This window comes from Vigna umbellata, chromosome 8 (genome assembly GCF_029865625.1).
Source record: "Vigna umbellata cultivar VRB3 chromosome 8, Vumbellata_1.0, whole genome shotgun sequence".
NCBI classification, from domain to species: domain Eukaryota; kingdom Viridiplantae; phylum Streptophyta; class Magnoliopsida; order Fabales; family Fabaceae; genus Vigna; species Vigna umbellata.
The window spans coordinates 18,103,910-18,128,546 of record NC_142172.1 but is presented as its reverse complement, the minus strand read 5'-3'; the positions used below and the strand labels follow the sequence as shown (position 1 = coordinate 18,128,546).

General features: G+C 30.6%; 3 protein-coding genes across 3 annotated transcripts; 1 reads left to right on the top strand and 2 right to left on the bottom strand.

Annotated features, from left to right (window-relative positions):
- The first annotated feature begins 6,092 nt into the window (after positions 1 to 6,092).
- On the top strand, positions 6,093 to 9,039 carry LOC124820802 (HVA22-like protein j). The gene is made up of 6 exons (XM_047292569.2): positions 6,093 to 6,296; positions 6,387 to 6,443; positions 6,528 to 6,626; positions 7,182 to 7,238; positions 7,317 to 7,380; positions 8,661 to 9,039. Exons 2-6 carry the CDS (start codon positions 6,412 to 6,414, stop codon positions 8,895 to 8,897), a joined length of 489 nt encoding a protein of 162 aa, XP_047148525.2. The 5' UTR covers positions 6,093 to 6,296; positions 6,387 to 6,411; the 3' UTR covers positions 8,898 to 9,039.
- A 1,446-nt stretch (positions 9,040 to 10,485) lies between these two features.
- On the bottom strand, positions 10,486 to 11,256 carry LOC148194191 (uncharacterized). Its single transcript, XM_088096008.1, has one exon. The coding sequence runs from the start codon at positions 10,967 to 10,969 to the stop codon at positions 10,550 to 10,552; it is 420 nt and encodes a 139-aa protein (XP_087952134.1). The 5' UTR covers positions 10,970 to 11,256; the 3' UTR covers positions 10,486 to 10,549.
- A 4,882-nt stretch (positions 11,257 to 16,138) lies between these two features.
- LOC148194190 (transcription factor E2FA-like) lies at positions 16,139 to 21,149 on the bottom strand. Its single transcript, XM_088097832.1, has 14 exons — positions 20,746 to 21,149; positions 19,350 to 19,554; positions 19,127 to 19,180; positions 18,927 to 19,012; positions 18,738 to 18,826; positions 18,572 to 18,626; positions 18,299 to 18,351; positions 18,163 to 18,213; positions 17,992 to 18,040; positions 17,806 to 17,871; positions 17,634 to 17,710; positions 17,120 to 17,348; positions 16,881 to 16,947; positions 16,139 to 16,784 (listed from the first exon to the last, which is right to left on the bottom strand). Exons 1-14 carry the CDS (start codon positions 20,941 to 20,943, stop codon positions 16,660 to 16,662), a joined length of 1,404 nt encoding a protein of 467 aa, XP_087953958.1. The 5' UTR covers positions 20,944 to 21,149; the 3' UTR covers positions 16,139 to 16,659.
- Positions 21,150 to 24,637: the final 3,488 nt, after the last annotated feature.

Sequence of the window (24,637 nt, the reverse complement as noted above, 5' to 3'; positions counted from 1 at the left end):
AAGTACCTTGTAATAAAAAATTCAATTATATAAAATTAAAATTATAAACACTTAAATTGTAATTTCACGTAAACTGTGAGCAGATAGCCTTTTTTATTAATCTATGTGGGAGTTCTTTTCTCACTGTGTTTTCGATATATTATTTTCCTCACTGTATTTTAATAATTTTGTTTTATTTTTATTTTTAAAGTAATGTCCTTCTATATTATATATAAAGATATATTTAAAGATTAAAAAAATTATTCATGTACAAAAAAAATAGAAAGATCTTTGTTATTATATATTATGTTGAAAAATTAAAATAATACAAAATAATATTAAATAACCTACTAATTTTCAAGAAAAAAAGGTTACGTGTTTGCTTTTTAGTATAGAAATAAGTATTAGGGAAATTTTAGGATATTGGGTTATAGATAGATTTGGGCATTTCGTCCATTACAAAACGGCAATTCTTGCTCCATAATTTCTTTTCGTAATACTATAAATTTTTGTATTTCAAAATATACAATTTAAAATGTAAATATATTTTGGGTTATTTTGAAATATCATGTTGATGAAAAATAGTAGATGATGGGCTTGACCCAATAATTTCTACACGAAATAGAAAAGAGTAAACTGCTTCTTCGCTGCAATTGGGCTTTATCCGATTTCACCGAAAGGAAAACCACTTTGTTTACGAAATATTAGGTTTAATGGATTTTTCAAGGCCCAATTCAATCAAACTAAAAAATAAATAAATATCACTCTAAGTAAATATTTAATTAGTTTACAAAAAAATTATATAATTCAGTTTTTCAGAGTATTGATTAATTTATCATAAATAAATTAAGGGTTTCATATAGCATATTTGTTATTTTAGATGTTTAAATGTATTATTATTATTATTGTTATTATTTTATTAAAGTATATATACTTTTTGTGCTGACTACGATGTTAGTTACGGGAAAGTTCTTATTTCCATGTACAAAAGTAATTGATTTTATTTTATCTTTGATATGGAATTTCAAAATTTTCAATATATTTGGATATATTAAATTTAAATTTCTTATTTTAAATTATTTTAATTCTCAAATGTGTTATTTGAATAAAACATTTCAAATTTATTAATTAGCATTAAAAGTAATAATTATTTAAATGTTAAATAATTTTCAATAATTTAAAATATTAGTATTGATGATTTTTTAATTTTTTATTTTAATATTCACCAAGATTTTCAACTTAAATTGATAAAGACTTTTCTTGATTAATATTGACAGAAAATGTTTCCACTTAATGTCGATCATAATTATTTAAGTTAACTTCTATTTACTGTTGTTTTTATGATATTATTAATTAAACATTTTTTTTATGACTTTTTCGTCAATGTAGGTTGAAAATTTTTCTGAATCCTAATCAATATTGAGAGAAAGCTCCTAGGTCAATATTAAAGCAAAAATTCCAATTATTGAAATCTATGATATAAAGTTTTATGTTAAAATATCTCGTGTATTTATATTCAATTGGTAAAAAAGTACTATAAAATGGAATAAGTCGGAAAGAAAAAAGATAATATGATTGAAATTTTAGCAATTAATATTTTACTTCATTTTCAATTTTCTCATTCACTCAACTCAACATTATACAAATCTAAAAGTTACATCCTTTTAAAATATGAGTGGAACTAAATTTACAAAATTTTACGTAATTTCTTTATAGGATAAATGGTCTGTGTCTAGCATATGTCATAACTCAATAATTTAATACTGTATGAGGTAAAGACAAGGACCACTTACTTTGTGGTATCATTTCACAGTCAAAATACATACTGGATTTTGAGACACGTTATATAAATAATTTAATAGCAATAAATCGGTGCAGTATCGTTGAAAAGTCGCACACTCATCTTTCAATAAAATAATAATAATAATAAACATAAATTCATATGTAATAAAAATATTGTGATATTATAATAATGATAAGTTAGCTCAAATGTTAAGATTATCCTACTTTTACTTGAATAATGCTTACGTGATTAAGTTATAAGTCAGAACTATGAACTTGTTCGAGAAGATTATTAAAACTATGTAAATCTAAATTTCTTTTCTTTATTTTTCCTTTTATGTTTTATGTATGTGTTTGCAATATATGGAAGATGCTGACTGATAAGAAAAACGTAAAAATATATTCATAGGAATATATAATGCTTTATTTCACACAAATTTATATTTCTAGACTTTTTTTAACGGAATGTTTTATAAATAATAAGTGATATTTCTAATATTAATATAAATAATTCCACAAATACAAGTACAATAGTAATGCACAAAGACATTATTTGAGTTATTATTATTGTGTTATACCATTTTTAAGATCTCTTACAACTTTTATTCCACTATAAAGTTTTTCTAAAACTCACTCTTTAGTTAATGTTTTATTTATTTGTTGATAAAAATATATGCTTTTAAGATAAAGTAATATATATTTTTTATTGACTTAGGGTCTTACCAAAATTGAGTGTTTTAATTTAAATTTTATCATATCAACATCAGAAATCTAATTAATAATCGTGTACATCATTCTAAAATGGAAATGCATTTACATTATAAAAAATTAAGCATTAACTATTATAGCACAATTATATACACATATAAATTATAATTTTTTTTCTTAAATACTCTTTTAGTTTCTATTTTTAATGACTTTTTTTAAATGTGGGACTTATTTTTTTATATTCAATATGATTCCAATTTTCGTAATTTATGTTCAATTTGGTCATTTTTCATTACGTCGTCTAAATTATTAACAACAGACTATACACGTTGGCAATGTTTGAATGAACTGTTTCTTTTTCTTATGTGGCTCGGCTAGCACAATCTTACTTGAAATTAACTTAATTAATTGTATATTGGAACCGAAATTGGCCATAAAAAGGGTTTATGAACTAGGGTTTTTGAACTGTGTGTGGGTTTTATGGTAGGATCTTTCATTGATTTTGCATAGTCCTCCCTTGACAGAAACTCGTGTTCATTGCTTAGTAAGGTATGTCTGGTTGCCAATCTTTTTCATCTTATTGTAATAGTTTGGAGGTATCGAAGTATGTCATTCCTCACATGGTGGTGGTTCAAGAAGAATTGGGATAATCGCCATTTGCAATTGCAGTGAGATGATCAGTGGTAAGAATGACAAGAACATCAAAGAATGCTAGGGAGACAATTTTGAGGTTGTCTTAATTACAAGGTTATACTAATAATAACATATTTAATTATTTTTAATGGAGATATTTGTTGGTAATTAGCATTGTCTTTCTTATTTTGTGTTGAACAACATAATGATTTCTCTAATGTCATGTGGTGTAATTATTTCAAGTGGTGTTCTGAAGAAAATGTTAATGAAAGAGATGTTATCATTGCCAGATAAATGAGGAAGATTCAATATATGAAGAATTCACTGAAAGTTTAAAAAAAAAGGATGCAATTGTTAGTAAGAGTCATTTGTATTATTGGTGTTATGAACATAGTTATGGTGTGTTTGTGTTTAAATTGATGCCTTTAGATTGCCACCCTATGCTTTGGTTTACTGTGTTCAGGGCAACGAATTTGAGTTAAAGTGTAAGTTATGTAATGTTATGGATGTAATGGTAAATTATTTATGTTATGGTGAATTATTCGACAAATGTTATATTTTTTCAATGCCACCTTTGCTCATTTGGTTACCATCCTTCCTTAACTCTCATTGCTCCAACCTTTTTCTTTTTCTTTAGATTTCTAGGCAACTTTCTCTTAATCGGTGGACAAGGACATCATGGAAATGATGTTATTTGCCATAAAAGGTGACCATTTACTAGATAGACGATGGATGCATATGTTTCTTCAGTATGTGGAGCTCTGAACCAATGAAGTATATAATCTTCTAGATTTAAATTTAAAAACGTCATTGTTGCAATTGCATGGCAGCAAGGGATGTCACTAATTAGTCCACTTCTTGCAGCTACATTCTTCACTATATAGGTTGTCTACGAACTTGTTCTCAATTATTGAAGCATGCCTAAACTTCAAACAAATTTTGTATTAACTAACTTTTCCAAAAAGTACACAAATAAGTTGAAAATGAACAAAGTCAAAGCAACATGTGTTAAAAAATAGTACAAAATTTTACCCTTACCTCGGGATCCAATCGGGATCCAATATTTTTGTTAAATTTGATTCTCTTTCAAGTCTTTTTTTTAATCTTCAGGCAGATGGAATGCCCTAAAGTTGAGACCTTCACTCTGTTGGTTTCCCTATCTTTTCATGAGATAAAGTCTAATATCTTCTATGGTTATAATGAGTATTCTCTAGCATTATAATGACACTATTAAAAGTTTCACTCATGTTGTTGTTAAGTATGTCCACAAACTGCTTGACTTGTAAATCTAAATCTTGACCAATACTTATTTCAATGGAAAAAAACGTGTTTAAGGTATGTACATTTCGTTAATGTGTTGGTAAGGAAGAAAAACCACATACATCATATCTCCAAGGTCTGCAACAATAACTCCAAAAATCACGTCCATGTTTCTTTGTTCTTGACTTCTACAATAGAATAGGTCAATCGTAACATATGCTCATTAGGATCCCGACCCACAATAGTTAGTAACTCTCCCTTACATTTTCCTTTCAAAAAGCACACATCCAAACTAATAATGGGTCTACAAGACACAAAGTTATCCTTGCAAGCTTTTAAACAAACGTAAATTCTCTGGAATATTGTATCACTCGTTGTCATTGTCAACTTTCACTTTTACTGTTGATCTAGAGTTATATCTCAACAATTCATAGTCATAAGTTCTCATAAATTGGACTTTAAATGAACTTTCTACTTGGCCTAATGCCATTAACCTCGTTCTACAAATTTTAGATATTGACACATTCATATTCTATTTCCTAACAATTTTAATACGTATATGATTTATCATCAAATTTGGAATTTCTATGTAGGCACTTATCTAAGGTATCACTCAATCACTTAGCATTCATCATATTAGTGTTGAATTCTCTGTTGCAACTATGCATATTCACAATTTTCCTCAAATGTCAAGTTTTACATAAAGTCAAATACGCATAAGTTGTTCCATTAACACATTCGTTGGGCACCTATGCATTTGACTTTAACCCTTATGATTTATCATTTTTAACGAACTTCAAATTTTGTCAAGATGCACTGCATAACTTCTAACAACCTCCATAAACTGCCTGCTTATTTGTAAAAGTTGTTCACACTTCTCATTTATACTTGGTCACACTTCTCTCTTTCATCACCCTCACTCTCACTTTCACTGTCCTTGCGGACTTACTAAAAATTCTAATCGTCAATCATCATTAGACAATCCTTTGTCATTTGATTTTGTTTGAGTATGTATAGCCATGAACTGATTCATTGTCTTTTTATCAGTGTCTTTTTCATTTAAATTCACTTCAAATGTCACATTCTCTTATACAATGTTTTGTACATACCATCATCTACATAAACATCTATAAGTCCTACACCCAGTACCTATGTCATCCACTCTATTTTCCATTTTGTCGTTCACTTGAACTAACATCCCCTTTGTGATTATAATAATTGTTAATAACATCATTTAAAGTAATATAGTTATTACTATTTTGACTTAGGGTCTTTTTGAGTGTTTTAATTTAAATTTTATCATATATGAACATCAGAAATCTAATTAATAATCGTGTACTTGATTCTAAATGGAAGTGCATTTACATTATAAAAAATTAAGCATTAACTATTATAGCAAAATTATATATACATTTACATTATAGTTTTTTTCTTCCACAAAATTTTCCATGTATTTACAAAACCAGTTACGATGAGCGAAATAACAAAAAAGTCCTCGATTCCGTGCGTGCGCAACCGCTAAACCGTTGGAAGAAATCCCTGGAACTAAAATTGAAGAGAAGCGTTTGAGGCAAGAAATTCCTCAATTTTTCTATTATTGGAAAAACATCTTGCATCATTAAAAAAATGGAAAACAGAATTGGTCGTGTTAACGTCGTTAGATGTAACTGCAGCACTATATATTTGGTGTTGAAGGAGGCTTTTCTTGTTACCTGCAATCTAAGGCTTCTTCTTCCACATTTCGTTTGAGAAAAAGTGAGAATCAGAGGCCATTCTTCTTCAGGATTAAACCACATTTCTTTCTAAAGTATAAAAAAAGAAAAAAATCTACACTTTTTAATATTCCTTTGGAATTGGGTTTGGAGGCACCCCAATTCCCACACCCATTTGAATTCTGTGCCTCTCAATCTCTCAAACCTATCTAACAAAAACTTGTAAGTTCATTGTTTCATCATTTCATCTTTTAGGGTTTCCTCATTTCATCTTTGTCAACACTTTTAGGGTTTCCTTCTTTTCCTTTTCAGACTTCATTTCCACTGTTTCTTCAAGATGTTAGGCGATTTCATCAACCGAATCCTTATGTACGTCCTTTTTTTTTCTTACTGTTTGTTTTTTTTATTATGTTATGAAAAGTTATTTATCCATTTCTTGCATTATAATTGCAGACTCCTTCTGGGGTATGCATACCCTGGATTTGAATGCTACAAAACTGTGGAGAAAAATAGGATAGACATGGAGGAACTTCGCTTCTGGTGTAAATATTGGTACACAAATACGTCTCTCTATCCTTCTTTTCTTATAGTCTTATCAATTTTACCCCTCTTAGAGAAATATTAGTTTACAAAAATCTGTACAGTGTAATGTTTTGAGTCTGTTTTTTCATGTTCATTATTTATTACACATGATGGTAATGGAGAAATAAGGTCAATTTCCATTGCAAAACTTATATTATAAATCATTTGTTAAGATCGTTGTAGAGCAAAACCTTCTTTCGAAATTAAGTTAAACTTAAAATTTAAATACAAACATGAATGTTGATGTTGTGTGAAAAATGTCTTTTAGTTTAAGTCTTGCAACTTTTCTTTGTTGAAAACTTTGATATTCAATGTTCAACCGAAGAAATTACTCTCTTTTTTTCAGAAGATAAGCTTGACCCTTTTGAGTGCATGTGAGGTTAAGAATAGCAGATAAGGTTGATAGTTGAATGGGAAGATATCTTGTTGATTCTGTTCATGCATGGTATATTATAAAATTCATGTTGAAGATGTTGCTAAATCTAAGCTTTGATTCATAATACATTTTCCATGGTTTATTTGCAGGATCATTGTGGCACTTTTCACTGTATTGGAAAAGTTTCCAGACATATTTTTTGGCTGGTAAGTGTTGAGCATATTGGATATTGTTTCCTCTTGATTTAGCTTCAACCAAAAATTTTAACTCTGAATTTTATGAAGGCTGCCATTGTATGGAGAGATGAAGCTGGTGTTCTTCGTCTGGTTGTGGTATCCCAAAACTAAAGTAAGCCTATTTTTGTTCTCTTCTATACACATTTTCTTGAGTTATTTTAATACTATTTGTCATCTTTCTTGTTTGAGAGGGAAAAGAATGATTAGATATCCATTCTGATGTTTATGTTATGCTTTATATATTAGAGACAATGATAAGATAAAATACATTTATATTCATTTAATATATATTATAAAGATAAAATAGTTATAAATAAATAAATTTTTGTATTTTTAAAAAAGAAAAATAAAAGAAAAGGTAAAAAATAATAATATTAAATACATGTACTAAATTTGTAGTATGTGAAAAGTATCATTTCTCTTATATATTCTATGTGAAACATTACCTACAAAAGTGATGCTACTGAAATGATGTGTATATATAATATACCACAACAACACACTTTTAAAAATATAACTAGTTGACTTTTACCGAGTCTCACTGAATAAGTTGGATCCACGTATTCTACATATGTATGTATTCTACATATGTATAAGGAGTCTTTACATATATTATAGAGCAGATAAACTGTTTGAAATATCTTTTTAGATAATTATAATTATTACAAATGAAATTAAAAAGTTTATAATTACAAGTTAAGTATCAAAACCAAAACAAATTAAAGAATAATAAACAACTAAACTAGTTAAATAATAAACATTTTTATAATAATTTTGGCCAGATTAGAATTTGGATCATTGACCTAATTAATTATACAAGATTCGATCAATTATGCATTGAGTTGAATTTAATTTAATTAGAAATAGAAATAAATCATACTCCTCATATATGAAAAATATGCATTAATTGTGAGTGACTTTCAATTTTTTTTTAAAGACTCCAAACATCAAACCAACCAAGCTGTTTGAATTAGTTTAATACTGCGAAACAATTAGTCATAACATTATGCAGCAAAGACAAAGTACTAAATAAATTACGTACTGTTGTAGTTTTTGATGATTAATACTGTAATTTTTAGATATTAATAGTGTTGGAATTATTTTATATTGGTATAGATTCATTATGAATGAAATATGATTTTTTTCACATAAGAAACTTGACATCATTTCAAATCTTAAAATTTTAAGATTTATTGTTGTGAATCTTGTTTTTCTTTCCAACTTTATCATTTCTACAATGAAACTTTCAATTTTAATTTTTAACAAAAAAAGTAAAAATGTATTAAAAGAAACATAAATAGATTCTTGGTTGAAACTTTTAGTATTGGATTTTTAATATACCTTTAAAATAAACTGATTTTAATGTTCTAAAATAAATATGAACTGTTACAGGGAACAGGATACATTTATGAGACATTTTTGAAGCCATATGTATCAAAGCATGAGAATGACATTGACAGAAAAATAATGGAGTGGAAGGCAAGAGGATGGGATTATGTCATATTTTATTGGCAATTCGTTGCAAAATATGGCCAAACTGCATTTCTTCAAGCTCTTCATCAAATGGCTTCTCAATCTCATAAATTTTCAGCAAACCCTAATTCAGAGGTAAAGTCTAGAGTTGATTGAATTAGGACCCTTCTTTCTTCTTACTACCTCATTCTCTCTCATTCTATAAGATATAAAATATATAATATATATATATATACATGTCATTAGAAATAATGTTAGTTCTCAACTGAGTGATTATGTGTATGTATCCATAATCCCACACTAATATATATTTATCTCATATAAACTCAGATCAAATATTTTTTTAGTGTTTGCTGTCTATTTATTAGCCCTCGTCGACGTTGATTTAATTCTTTCAGAAATTTCATCCATTAATTTTTAAATTTTTTTATCATAATTAATTCCATGGTTGAATGTAACATTTATCTACACGCATTTAATGTAGTATCGTCTCCATGTAGTTATTGTCATACCAAACCACACGTCACGTCATATTTAAAATAATTAAAATTAACAAAAATATCAAAATCCAAATTCATCACGGCCATGCACAAGAGATATATTCCTTAACATTTTCCTTTTCAACTATATGCTAAAGTTTTGCTAAATCACAATAAAACCTAAATCTACAAAATTTTATTGTTTCAAATAAGTGTTAGAAAATAAATCATTGACTTTTTCGAATTACATATACTTTTTTACAATATTAATAACTTTTTGTACGTCACATTAATCACATGTAATTACAATAAATTACAATCACACCTCCAAAAATTCTTTAAAATTACACCTATATTCTTTCCCTTTTTACTAGTTTTCTCATTACCATGTAGATCAAATGTAATATTTTTCGTGAAACAAAAAATAAAATTTATGCAGAATGTTTTTATAAATGGAATCTCATCATCGGTATACTATAAAAATAAAAATAATAACATCACATAACAAGAAAATGAAAAGTGTATCAATCAATTCAATTAAAAATTGTGATAAATAAAAGTCTGTATGAGAATATATTCCGACTACCATATATCATTTGTGTGAATACTATAATATATATATATATATATATATATATATATATATATATATAGAAATAGTGTGAAAAGTATAACAGGGAAGTAGCACAACCCATTGCAGAAAAAAGAGGGACGGTCTGAAAGTGCCCCAGAAGAAGCTCCAAAGCAAGCTCAATCATCCTTCATGAAGCAGAGCACTACCCTTAGCAAGGGCAAGAACTACCCTTCCAACAACCAAACCCAAACCGTCGAACTTCACAACGTTTCCAAATCCGAATACAAAGAACATCAACAAGCGCGGGACCCACAAACCGTCGGAGTCGACGGCGAAGGCCACCGCGACGACGACGAGCCCGTGAGCGTCAAGGACAGAATCACGCAGGCACGCGCCAGGCTCAGACGCTTAGATTCTCAACAACAACCACAAAGCCCTCGAACCCCTCGAACCCCGACACGTCAACACCAACAGAAACAACAGTGATAACAGCGTTGTACATATATACATAAATAGTCCTCACAAACTCAATCCCCTGAGATTGAAAAACCTAGACTCCGTTTCCTCTTTCCAGAACTATCATTCACCGATATATATATATATATATATATATATGTATGTATGTAAACATGCTCTGATATAATATATATAATAATATATACATTTGCAATAAGCAATAAGCAATAAGCAATAAGCAATAACCTCTTTGAATTTTGAGTGAGAAAAAATGGCTGTAATATTATATTGTTATGGTATCATAAGATTACAGGGAGGAAGCAAGGGAAGATGTGGAGAATTCGGTGGAGGGTTCGGGTGAGGGAAGGGAGTATGTGGTGGTATATGAAGGAGAGACACGTGGCGAGAGGGTTGCGCCGGAAGAAGTGTTGGCCTGATGGGCCGCCGCTGGGGGAAGTGGACATGGGCTGGAGGTAGGCCCATGCGGCCTGCTTCACCAGGCGGTTGCGGATGGGCACGTGGTAGTGGTTGACGGCGGGGGAGTTAACGGCGGCGGCGGAATAAGGAAGCACGTCTCTGAGGGAAGTGTAAGTGGCGGTTTTCACTGAGAGAGAGCCCAAATCCAGAAGCTGTATTTTTGGAGTTTGGCTTTGAATTGATGAAGAAGAAGAAGAAGAAGAAAGGATATGAGAGAGAGTGGTAGAAGAAGACTTGGCCATGGATGTGGAACACTGAAAACAGAGAGAGAGAGAGAGAGAGAGAGTGAAGTAACAAACGTAGAAGTTTGTGGAAAATAAGAATGGGTCTATTTGAATTTTCAAAGGATGGGACAATAATAAGGAACACGCGTCGTGTTTCCAATGGTGGTTATTGCAATTAATTAAGGAAAAAAAATTAATTTTAATTAATGTAATTATTAAAGTAAATATATAGATAGGAAGTTTCTGAAGTTAGTTCTCTTTTTCCTGTTAGTCATTCACGTTAATTTTGAAGGTTCGTTTTTTCTTAAAAATATTTAATGCGATGTAATTTACAATTAGATTTCTGGTATGACAAAAGTCAATTAATAGTACAATTCTTTTAATATTTTTAAATATAGATTTTATAAATATAAAATGGATCAAATTGAAGGAATTTGTTTAATAAATTTGGATGTCACAAGGTTTTTTAAATATTTGTTTACAAGTAATTAACAAGCTCTTTAGTGCTAAACTTCCTTAGCTTACATATCCTTTGCTTTGAAAAGTCAAACTTATTATGGAGGTGATTTATAATTCCAAGGTAACTCTACTTAGCAATTATTTTCATATTAAAAAGAATAATATAACTCATAAAATTGGGTGAAAATACAAACAATTGGTGCACTTTTACTTTTTTTTCTGCTCTTGTAATTATTAGCATCAAAATATTATTTTATCTCTTCATAAAATTGCAATAGAAATTACATAAAATGTAGGTGGTAAAATTCATAGAACTTTCTACATTACACTTCATGTAGTATATATTACTTTTACATTATAGTTACATATAACAGTGGGTATAAAAAAAATTCTTAAATAAGGAACATATTATATCATGGGTAGTGTACCGATGTAAAAATCAACGTACTTTATGCATCAATGACATTTAAAATGTTCAAAATAACTGAAATCTCTTATTTTAGCATTGGTTGTCTTTACAACTTATGTTGAAGCTTCTTTTGTTGAATCCTAATCCATTGGTTTATATATGAATAATTATATATTAAGGACAATGTAAAAGAGATTAAATAAGTTATAAATTGTATACTTATATATCTAAAATGACATGAGATATTTAATGTGTGATAAATAGTGAAATGATTCTATTTTGTGATGGATAACAATAAAAATAATTTTATTTGTCCACAAGCAGGTTAAGTCTCAATATCGTACATTGTTTATTACTATTATGACATTGATATTATAAATAAACAAATATCACTGAGAGATATTTCATTTACTTACCTATTAATATGTACAGTGTGAATTCATAAGTAAATTTAGTGTTATATATGCAAATTTAACTACTAATTTAAAATTGTATGTAAGTATACAATACTTATATTTGTGGTTTGATGGAATGATGTTTGATTACAGTGTAACATTGAGAATAGTAAAAGAAAAACTATCAGAACATGTCCTCATCACTAATCTTGAATTTAACTATGTGTGAGTACTCTATTTTTATATCTTTTTCTCATTTTAATCTTTAATCTTTTATTAGTCTAATAATTTTTTTATTGTAAATTTCTTAATTTCATTTTTATTGATTATCATACTCTCTCCCTGAAATCAATCTTTTTCTTTACAAGGAGAACAAACAAAATTTGAAATTCATAATATACAACTTTCTTATTGTTATAAATTCAAGTGAGTTTCCACTTTTTATTTTTAAGAATTAAATATGTTTTTATCCATAAATTATCATGTAATTTTAATTTTTGTCATTCTTAAAAACTTTGATCTATTTTCATCTCTCTTTTTAAAAAGTTTTAGATAGTCCTATATAACCAACAACATTAATGTTTTTCTAATGTAACTAACGGTGTGTCACATAACTTGCTGCATATAATAGCACGTGGCTGTTACATGTTTAATTTTAATTTTTGAATTTAAATTAACTTTTGATGAAGTGAGGATTGCCCAACCAAGGACTACCACGTTGCAATTTCTCTCATTAATCCTGGATTAGGGTTTGTAGAGGAAAGTGGTTAGGGGTGGTTCAATGTTTGCGATGGTGACTAGTAGTGTTTTGTGATTTTGTTTTAGATCTAAGGAGATGCGATTTAGGGTTTTCATCTTTACGTGGGTTCTAATTTGATTTGCAAGTTCGTTCTAATTATATGATTTACAATTTAGGTGATGTGATTTGGTTTACAATTAGTGCGATGTTGAAGATGATGGAGGCACGAAAGTCATTCACGATCAGGGTTTCAATTTGGGGGTTGTCTAAGATGACACTATAGTGAGCGATCAGGTCTGGATTCTGCTTGAGTTTTTGTAGGTGGGTGAACAATGGTGTGATTCTATGGTGGACGTTGTGAATGACACAAGGTTGATGGATATGGTGGTGGGTGGTTTGTGTTCTGGTTGCTCGCGGTTGAGATTATTGAACAATAGAGGAGGCGAGGTTTGTGCGAAGATCTAGTATCGCCGACCTTAGTGGATTATGGCCATGATTCGCCCTGGGTAGGATTCGCGATGGTTAGCGAAGTAGTCGCTCACATTAATAGGTGGTGGCTAATGGTGGTTCATGGTATTATTAGAGTTTATGGTGAGAAAAGTTATGACTTGGTTGCAACGTATTATTATATGCAGTAGGTTATGTGACAAACCATTAACAATGTCAGAAAAAAAACTAACCCCATTAATCATAGAGGACTACTACTGAGACTTTTTAGAAGGAAAGGATGAAAATAAATCAAAATTTTGAATAAGAATGAAAACTAAAATTAGAAGAGCAACAAAAAAAACATATTTAAACTTATTTTTAATGATTAGCATAATAAATTTTGAAATTAAATAAATAATCTACATAAAAAACTTAGATTTGATTCTAACATCTTAATCTTAAAATATTTTTAAGATTTTGTAAATTGTATAAACGTACAATTCAATATTGTTTTTTTGTATTTATTTCTTTTACTCTTAACATGAATTTATAAACATTAGTATTAAAATATTACTATAAATACACCACATAAATTATATTATTATTATTACTAAATCCAGTTTCACTTTTAATTTTTTGTTTTGATATATATATATATATATATATATATATATATATATATATATGTGTGTGTGTGTGTGTGTAATACCAAACATATTTCAAATCAAAAATATATCAAATGTCCATAAAAAAATCCAACTAACTTGCAAAAAGATCTTTAAAATGGAAGTTAAAAAGTAATTTTTATTTCATGGGATATTAAATCAACTAAATCGATCAGGGAAGATGTTACACTATGATATCATGATAAAAGAGAATTAGAGGCAAAATGAGAGGAAAAGGAAAATAATACAAATTCTGAAAATGGTATAGATATGATATATTTGAAAAGTGATTTGATTAAAAAAAATCGATAATAATAGTTACAGATAATATACCAAAAGAACATCTTAAAAAAAATACACATAATTTATAAAAAGAGGTTCGATAACAAGAATTGAATCCAAACTTATTTTTTATCAAAATTATATTCCATCTTATAACATCACATCATCTTTTCAGTGGTGACATAAGAACACGATCGAGGCATTTTAATATTAAAACTACAATTATAATAAAAACGAAATAAGAAATGGACATTAAACAGAGTACTTGCTATGTGAAAACAATAAGAAAATGGAGAGGTCAACTTTTTTTCAACTTGTTCACTTTTACTGCTAACTTTATTTAATAAAGAAAAGGAGAGGAAAGTTGACACCACGTTGGAAGATCATAAGCTGGATTGTTGATTTGTCATACAAATTAAGAACAAATGTATAATTTTTTATATTTTAAGATATTACGTGTCTCTATATTTTCTCATTTATTATTTGCATATAAAATAAAGCGTTGAAAATGATCAATAATAGAATCTTATAAAAAGAAATTTAGCATTTCATTCAGTATTACTGTTTAGAAACTTATATACAAAAGTAAAACAACTTTTCTAAACAAAAATTAACTTATAACCGTAACATCGGTATTAACATAAAATTAATACGGTGGTGAATAGTAAATTCTGTATTTAATATTTTAATAGAAAACATTATGCTATGAAAAATAAACTTCTGTAGAATAAATATGTGATAATAAAAATGGTTCAAATTCATAATTTCTTTTACAAGTTTATTTATCTTCATATACTATAGGAATAAGAATCATTTTCTTTGCACTCCAAATCTAAAGTGATAAAGTGGAGCTTTCACATCTCAAGGGAGGCATCATTTAAGTATAAAATCTTTACATTTTATGTGGACAAAGTAAATGCTTTAACTTTTCGATTTTTTATTATAAAACACCAAAAGAAAATAAAAGGTGAAAAAATATGGAGAAAGAATAAAATATAAATATGAATATGAAAATGAGCAAGCACTTTTTTTTATTCGACGGAGTTAATTATTGCATTGAATAAGATTAAGCGACGAAAGTTTCACATATATGGAAAAAGAAACCAAACAAAGTTTAAAGTCAACTGCATTGCTAAACGGTAACAAAGTTGTTAAAATTTAATCAATGGTTTGAAAATTGAGTTTTAGGTAAGGCATCTATAAATGTTGAATTTGTTATATATATAGGTAATGAATTAACAGTGAGTTTTGGTGGATAAAAAGAAACAATTACATTGTGACAGTGTTATTTAGAAAGTGAATGAAGGTTAGGTAATCCTAGGATCCTAGGATGGTAGAGTAGAAACGTTGTAAGAAGAGAAGCTTGGAGCTTCTTCAACCAACCACATAGAATGCAAACTAAAACGTGAAAGGCATTGGGATATTATAATGATGCCCTGACGAGTACAGTTCAATTACAATGACTTGTCAGTCAGAAAGAGCCACACAATTTCTTAATGGACATTTACTGCCATCATGTGATTCCATTACTCATGAGTTACGTTAAGGTCTCTACCCTTCAAACAATGGATTTATGAATTACTTTTCACTGTTTGAGATCAATTTCACAAGAATTTCAACATTCTTTTTAATTATAAGCTAAAATTGTGCTGTTTATTTATTTTAATACAGAAATCCATTCCCCATTCATTCTTATCAATAAATATACACATTTTCTCTCTTCCTTTCACTCATACTCAGCATTCATTCAAATACTCAATTCAGATGTCATAATCCATTGTAAATACAAAATAAAAAACATAGGAAAAATGTAGGAAAATAATTGACAATTTTATCACTAGACTGATGAATGATTATGAAATTGTTTACAAGCAACATGAATGGTGATTCAATAACGAGGTGGTCCTGTCCTATCATTATCCAGTACACCCTTCTGGATGGTTTGCAGTCAGCATATGTAGTAACTCCCATCTTCAAAAAAACTGGAACCACGATTCCAGACTTCAGATAGGACTAATTATATCACAATATATACTGATTATGAGACTGTCTAGCTTACATTTCATACAGTAGCAACATTTTCTGCAATAAAATTTGTGACAACTGCTCTACCTTCCAAGCTAAATCCACTACGAGCATAGTATGTCTACTGTAACTAACTTTATTTGTCCGAGTTAATGATTTAACATAAGTAAAGCAACCACTCGCAGCTTGACATGCAACAACTCCTGACATCCTCAAGGCTAGCAATCACTCTATAAGAAGTTTCCCTCTGTGCAAAGGATGAAGGTCACCCATACCTTCTGACTGCGCTATTTGGCAAATCGAAATCACTTATGATTAGAATTTGCTCCTGGTGTTGGCACTTCCACAAACCCCGATGATGGAGTTTGAGGTCTCGAAATGATTCCAAAATCAGGATTAAGCATGTCCACCCCATTCCAATCAACAGTAGCTGTTTTAGTGGGAGTTGAGGAATAAAGTATACTACAATAAATAAAACATGAGACACAGACGACAGAATGCATAAAAGTATTTAAAAAAAGGATACAATCTGTTCTCCACATATCTGTTATACTAACGTCAGCATCTGATAGAAGCCAATAATCAGCGTCATTCTACAGAAAATTACAAAGAATATCAGCAAACAATGCATTCCACCGTGAACGCTCTTATCCGATCATTAAATGCGGAGTTTAAAATAATACCATCAGAAGAACTTAATCACTAACCATCCATTTTGAAGGGGGGAGGAGGGGGGGGAACTCATCTTAATTATGATATACTTACATCAACATCTGAAGGGACAATCTTCATCATGCCCCCAGCAAACTCTTGTGAAGCATTTATATCGGAGTATACATGAGAAGACAGCTGAGTTTGAGGTTCAAATTCTTTTCCGCTGCATTCGGCAGGAACTATTTCTGTCATTACTTGTTCGTTGGACTCAGAACTGGAAGCAAGTGGGATCATGGGGAGCTCAGCGCCGTTAATCTCTTCAAATTTCTCTTCAAATTGACTGAAAAGAGTTCAGAAGTTCCAAGAAATAAACAAACAATGCATAGATTAGATAGATTAACTAGAAAAGGAGAGAAGTTACTGTAATGACTACCGCGGCAAACGATTACTAAACCATCCCCAGCATGAGGGTTAGTCTTAAAAAAATGACGTGGGAATATCTTGTCAACACCAAAGATGAATTGAACATTGGATAGGAAATACGGACTAATGTGATTTCTGGATGCACAGCATAAGAACAAAAAAACAAAAAAGTTCAGTAAATAAAACTAGCCAAGAAAAGTACCTGATGAGGTAGACATCAATGGGACCCATTGTGCTTCTAAGAATGATTCTATATCTCCTCTGAGGATAGTCTACAGCCTGATTCATATAGAAGCAATAATTCTCCATCATGCATTAGAACATCTGTTTTATAAAGTGCATGAACCTTTCATCAATTTATGCACTAAACTTACTTCCTCAGGATCAGGGACTTCCAGGGTAGTTCCATGCGGAGCTTTAATTGCTATTAAAGTTTCATTCTGCTTGCAGGAATACGCCAGTATTAATAAAAGGAAAACCTTAACAATAATCAGAATTTACATGAGAGGACAGCTAAAGCAATGTGTATAAGCTGGGAGTGCTACGCAAGAAAAAATGACCTGGAAGCAAGGTAGGCTCTTAATGTCATCCTCGGTCACGAAAAGGCACCTAAAAAGATATGAAATTGGTATAAATTTATAATACTGTGACAACATTTTGTTATTTCTTATGAAAAGGAGGGCAAAGGGAAAACAAATCTAAGAAACGAATGAGTATGGAGAGTAGATTACTTCCGGTTATTTTCATTTTCACTCAGCTTTCTCAATCTTTCTTGCATTTCCCTGCAAAAAATTTAGAAAAATAAGCATTGGCCAACAGTTTTGAAATAGCAAATTTGTGCTCTTTTTCAAAAAGCAAGCATATAACCTTATTTGATCATCTAATCCCTGCTCCTCCAAAGAAAGTTTCTCAACTTCTTCCTGCAGACATAGCCACAAGGACAACTACTTAGGCCTTTAATCCTTTTAAATATCTTCATATGGTGAATCGGGAAAAATATAAGTTCTGGATCCAATAAATTTTGCTTGCCACACAAACAAAGTTACATGAGAAATGTTTGTGACAATGTAAATTCTATAACAGTTAGCTACTTGGGTGTCAATAGGTCATTCGAAAATATACAACACCTACATTACTTACCTTAAGCACAGATATATCGCCATCCACCTCACCAGACGTGGAAGATTCAATTCCCCTAGGATCCACAAGGTTTGATGTAAGAACTTTGCTCTAATAGTACATATATGTCAAAATTCAAAGGAACATACATTAAAGAAAAAATTAAAATGTGTCACATTCACAGTACTTCCAATGTATTCTATTTTTGAGTTTCTTTTCAATGAGACCAATGCCTTCTAAAACATTCGTTATGTCATAAATCCTCCTCTTTTGCACCTGTGGAAAAGGAAAAAAAAAGAGTAAATTCATACATGATAGAGGAAGAATAAATATAAGATATTTTGGTTTTAACTTTTTTTGCAGAAAAAAGATGGACCTCCAAAGTCTCGGCTGCTTTATTTAGATCAAGAATACCATCCTCTGCATGCTTGACCAAATTGATGAACTTTTTGGTTAAGAGACCTGTGATGTTGTGGATGTTGTCATTCTTTTGTCATTGAAATAACTCCATTGATCAAACATAACGGGAGACTGAACTGAAAAGAGCTTATCGATTAAGAATGCCGCTAAAATTACCTAAGGAACTGTCATAACGGCAGCTGCTGGCAGGAGTAAGAGGAGACGGGGAACCTGAATCAGAAAAACTCTGATTAAACACAGTACATTATGGATGGAGCACATCAAGGAAAATGTAAATCAGAATTCATATTTTGTACACAAAATGTTTCCAAGCACTAAATCTTCTCAAACAGAATACTGAATGTTGTTGAACAATAAAGATAAAAGGAAATGTTCTCACCAGCATTTGAGATGGGTGTGGGAGGACATGATCTGCCTTCTTTGGAAGCCTTTGCCTTCTGTGTCCTTCCTCCTTTTGCAGACACTGGAGTTTTAAAGGGACTATTCGTTATGTTACTAACATTAGTGTATCCAGGACTGTTACTCCACTTCTGTGTGTGAGACTCTCCTTCGCTGTCATTCATTCCACCCTTTCGCTTCATGTACTGCAACCAACATCAGTTTCAACAAATTATAAGGTAGCAATCAAGTAAAGGTATTAATTCATCCTTCCATATTTACAATCGATTACAACAATGCTAAATATAATATTCCTTGAAATATCAAGCAAAGAAGGGGATAAACACACGTAAAAAAGAAATTCAATCTTATCATATTGAGTCACAGATGAAGAAGCTCACGACCCAGCATTACCTATCCACTAAAACTAGATTAACTATGCATAGCAAAACTGTATGTAAACAATTACAAATCAATATGCAGGACTGCAAATGAGAGTTAGGGACACAGATAAGAATTAGCTCATTGATAGCATGCAAAGATCACAAATGTTCGAAGGATCAACTGTATGACTTTATGACATACATCCTCCAGCTTCGTACGAGTGCTACAGAAGTTGAGGTTGACCAAATTCTTTCTCTCACTTTCTTGTTTCTCTTATTTATTTTAGTTTCCATAAAGAGCTTGATCTTAACTCATAATCACTCAACTTCAAGAATTGATTTAGATTCAGTCATACAAATCGCCTAACTATTTGAAAAGAAAATAAGTTCTCCCATCCCAATAACTTTGTATGACCAAAACCTAACTCTTGGACAGCTATAGCATGGTCTCCTTAACCAAAAGCAAAGACCACGTATCAAAATCTGACCACATCAAAAGTGACCCATTAAATTCCCGCTCAATTAACCTCCACTAAACCCCCTTCCCACTTGATTATCGCACAGAACTACCTGACCATGCCCCAACCTACACTGATTAGCCACTTTGCGACTGAGAGACTAACTTCACTTCTTCCCCAGAAGCTAGAAAATTAACCCAAAAAAATAACAGAACAGTATCGTAGTCTCAAATAATCATCAGAGACAGATTGAGACTGAGAGACTGACTTCACTTTTCCCCCAAAAACTAGAAAATTAACCCAAAAAACAACAGAAACACCATCGCACCCTCGAATAATCATCAACTCGTTCATTCACTAAGGAAAGGGAAAAGATCCAGAGAAAAGAATGACAACACACAACACAACCGTTAAAACACGAAGGAGATCTCCGTCAAGTAAATTTAACATCGCAGTTAGTGAATTTAACATCGCATTCAACGCAGAAGAGGACATTCCAGATTCGAGAGCCGCGGAGGTGAATTTGAGACCGGAGAGAGGAAACCGATGTACTCACAGGAGATCTAACGACAACGGCTTCATCGGCAAGGCGGCGGGAGTCGATGGAGGAGAAGCTGTGGTAGTCGTCAGGGGGAGCAAAGGGCGGTTTAGTGACGAAAGCTAGGTGGCGCTTGAGCGCGGGGCGGATAGTGGTGCCGGCAGCCCCCCGAGGCGGCGAGGCACGGCGGTCGGGAGGTCCGGCGGTGGTGGACATGGGGCGAGGGGCGGAGCGAAATTGAGGGGAATTTGGAGGGAAAAGGGGGAGGATGGGCGGAAAGTAGGGTTTTAGAGAGAGAAAGTGAGGCTTGGAGAGAGAAAGAGTGGGGAAAAGGGTTTGGAAGGAAAAGAGGGAGTTAGGAGCGTAGAGGAGGCGAGAGCAGAAAACGAGGGAAGGAGGGAATTTGGTTTCGGATAGATGTGGAGGGAACTGCATGCGCCAAAATTAATAAATAAATTTTAATTCTTACATCACTACCCTAAATATTATTATTATATTTATCCTACATTCTTAATATTTAATAATTTACATATGTTAGTAATTTCACAGGAGACTGTATAATATGTTATAAAAAAATTAATTTAATAATAATGTTAAATTGATATTTTAAAAAATAAAAATAACTTTAATTTCAAGGGTTCGTTTAATAATTTTAAATTTTATGAACGAAATAGAGGCTATTTATGTTTTAAGATTACAGTTTTCTTTATTGTATATGTTTTATTGATAAAAACATTGGATGTACTCGTTAGGTTCTCGTCGCTATTATGAAATTGTTGTAAAATTAATAAATAAATAAAATCCAGATTTATAATCAACAGTATGACTATGTCAAAATCAAATCTGTGAATTGAATTTTTTTTATTTTTAATTTTCACGGTGTAACTTTAATTAAAAGTTTTATGTATACACAAATATTGTATTATATATATATATATATATATATATATATATATATATATATATATATATATATTACAAAATGTTTACAATGTATAAAAATTAAAAAAAGAAAGAAAATGAATCATTATCATCTGTATTATTCTTGTTTTCTTTAACCATTTGTATGAGAAGTACGGTTATAATAACAGCTGAAAACACATATATCTGTATTACATTTTTTTTATGATAATAACAAATAATGAAATTATTATAATTGTAAAATTAAATATAAATATTTTTTATAATTTTGTTATATTTATTTTGTAAGTAATTTTTTAATTAAAAAATTAAGTTTAAAAGAACCATCAAATAAAAAAGACTGTTAAAATTTAAAAAACGGACATTTAAATAATAAAATTAATAAAATAATTATTTTAATTTAAAACAGGAACAAATTAAAAAAAATAAAAAAGTGAATTCTCTTTATATACAACATGATAATAAAAAAATAATATAATTATTATTAGATTTACAAAGACAATAAAATAGAAAATAATAATTAAAATTATAAAGAAACGAACATTTATATAATAAAATAATTATTTTAAGTTAAAACATTTTTATTTAAAAGATAAAATTATAAAATAAATATAAACTTTTGTGAGAACCTAGAAATAAAGTATTAGAGTTTATAGATATTCTAAAATAATGATACCAAATATTTTAATTTTAAAATAAATAATATAAATGTAATTTTATAAATTTATTTTATTATCTAAAACATTAACTATGTCTCTAAAACTTTTTTTATGAGTTCTCTTTTTTTTTTTAAGATTTCTAGCTCCTTAATCATCTGTTTGCGATCAGAAAATGTCTAGGAGATCACGGCAGTGCAATCTCCATTATCGTCCAATCAATTTATAGTTTAGAGCAAGTAAGTTTCGGTTCATTTTTCTTTCGTTCTTAAGTTGAGATCATGCATGATGATTCTTTGTCACATGTGTCTTATGGTCTCTTTTCCTAGTTCCTTGTTGTTCAAAGGTTCTAAAGACTCTCTTTGATCATGTTTTTGTGTTATGTAGGCGTTCTTAGGATTCCTTGAGTTATAAACAAGGTTTGGTGAGTTGTGTTAATCTATGGTAGTTTTCTGAGGTAAGGGGAACTAGTTTTTGTTTTATGTTGAATTATAAAGTATGAATTGATAATACTTAGGGTGTGTAGTTTATTGATATTGAATGTTTACGCTTGAAATGTTAGTTAATGTGAATTGTTGTTGTGTAAGTGTGTTTGATCACATAATGATGGTTGACTTTGAATCATTCGATGCTAAACTCAAACTGTATGATGAATGGTGTTGTTGAGATGTATGGTGGTATTGAATTTGGTTAAATGTGGAGGAGAGTTGAACTAGGTTGAGTTGTAAGTGCTTTTGAACAAAAATAGGAGATTTTGGTATGTAAGTTTTCGAGTTAAGGGTTAAAATGAGGAAATTAAGTTTTAGAGTCTTTTTGGATGTGATTTGAGACTTGTTTTAGTTGTGAACTAGTTGAAATCTGATATAGAGATAGGTAATGGTCCATTGGTGGTGTTTTATATGGTTTTAAGTGCAAATTTTGGTGTCTTGGGTAGTGAAATTTTGATTTGGATGTCTTGAGGCAATTTGGAGTGGTTGGGGTCTATTTTTGAGTCATTTGTGACTTGCTCAGACCCCTAAGTTCCTCAAATATGAGCTAGAACTTGTAGAGTTTAATTTTGGTTTAAAGTGAGGTTTTAGTTATTTTTGGATTGGAATATTGTGGTAAAACAATTCAAAATGAGTTTAGGTTGGTTTATATACATTTGGTTAGGCCAATTTCAATTTAGAATTCAATCTAGGAGTGTTGGTAAAAGTGTTTAGGATAGGTCATGGAGGTTTAGGGGTTCAACTTTTGCAGTTTAAGTGTTGTAGAATATGCAAAGTGGTTAGGCGAGCAAAGGGGGTTTGTTGGACGAGTTTATGGGAGTTCTGGCAGTGAGTTCTAATGGTTAGGCGAGCCAGCTCGCTAGGATTATGGAGCTTGTTGATTCTGCTCTCGTTGAGAGAATGGTTAAGCTCGATGGGCGAGTTTTAGAGGTATTGGGCAGTGAGTTTCAAGGACTGGGGGAACTCTCTCACCAGGCTTGAGAAGCTCTCTGTTTGGGTTCTCGTTGGGTGAGTGGTTTGTGCTCGCTAGGCGAGTGGGTTCTAGTTGTTTAGGTTGATTTGTTTTATTTTCCTATTGTATGCTTGAATTTAAATTGTGAAATGTTATATTTAATGCTTGGTGATGTAATTTTTAATGAATGGTGGTATGGAAATTGTTATTGAATTCATGAATGGTTTGGAAAGAATTTATAAGGTGAAATTCTTAGTGATGGTTTTAAGTAAGTGATGTATTGATGTAGGGACTCAGTCTTGGAAGTTATCCTGCCGCTTCAATAATCACGTCATCTCATATAGAGAAGACAATTATGTGATGTGGAGTAGCAGGAGATCATAGTCTATGGTCTGATGTTTTTTGTCCATGTGTGGTAGACGAATTAACCATGTGTGGTAGCTTGGAAGGAGTCAGTTATTTCACCACTACAGGTGCAAAAATGTCATAGTCTTACATCAATACATCTATTCGGATGGGTTCACCTAGGTAAAAGACATGATTAGGATGTTTGAATTATTTTTGTGTGAAACATGATCTATGTATGAAATATTGATACGATATGCTTAGTTTTGTATCACTAGCTTACTCTATTTGTTTGTTTTTGTGATTTGGTGTTCTTGTGTATTTGTTTGTTTTTGTGCTTGGGTGTTCTTGTGTATTTGTTTGCTTTGACGATGATCATCTGGTGGGTGTGAGTAGAGGGCAATGATATGTCGTTGAAGAGGGCGGTGACATATAGATAATGTAGTCCTTATAGGCCTTTTAGATGATTTTATTGTGCCTAGTTTTTAGCTTAGTGCTTTGTATATAAAGTTTTTTTTATAGTTATTTATATGACTGTAAATTAATCT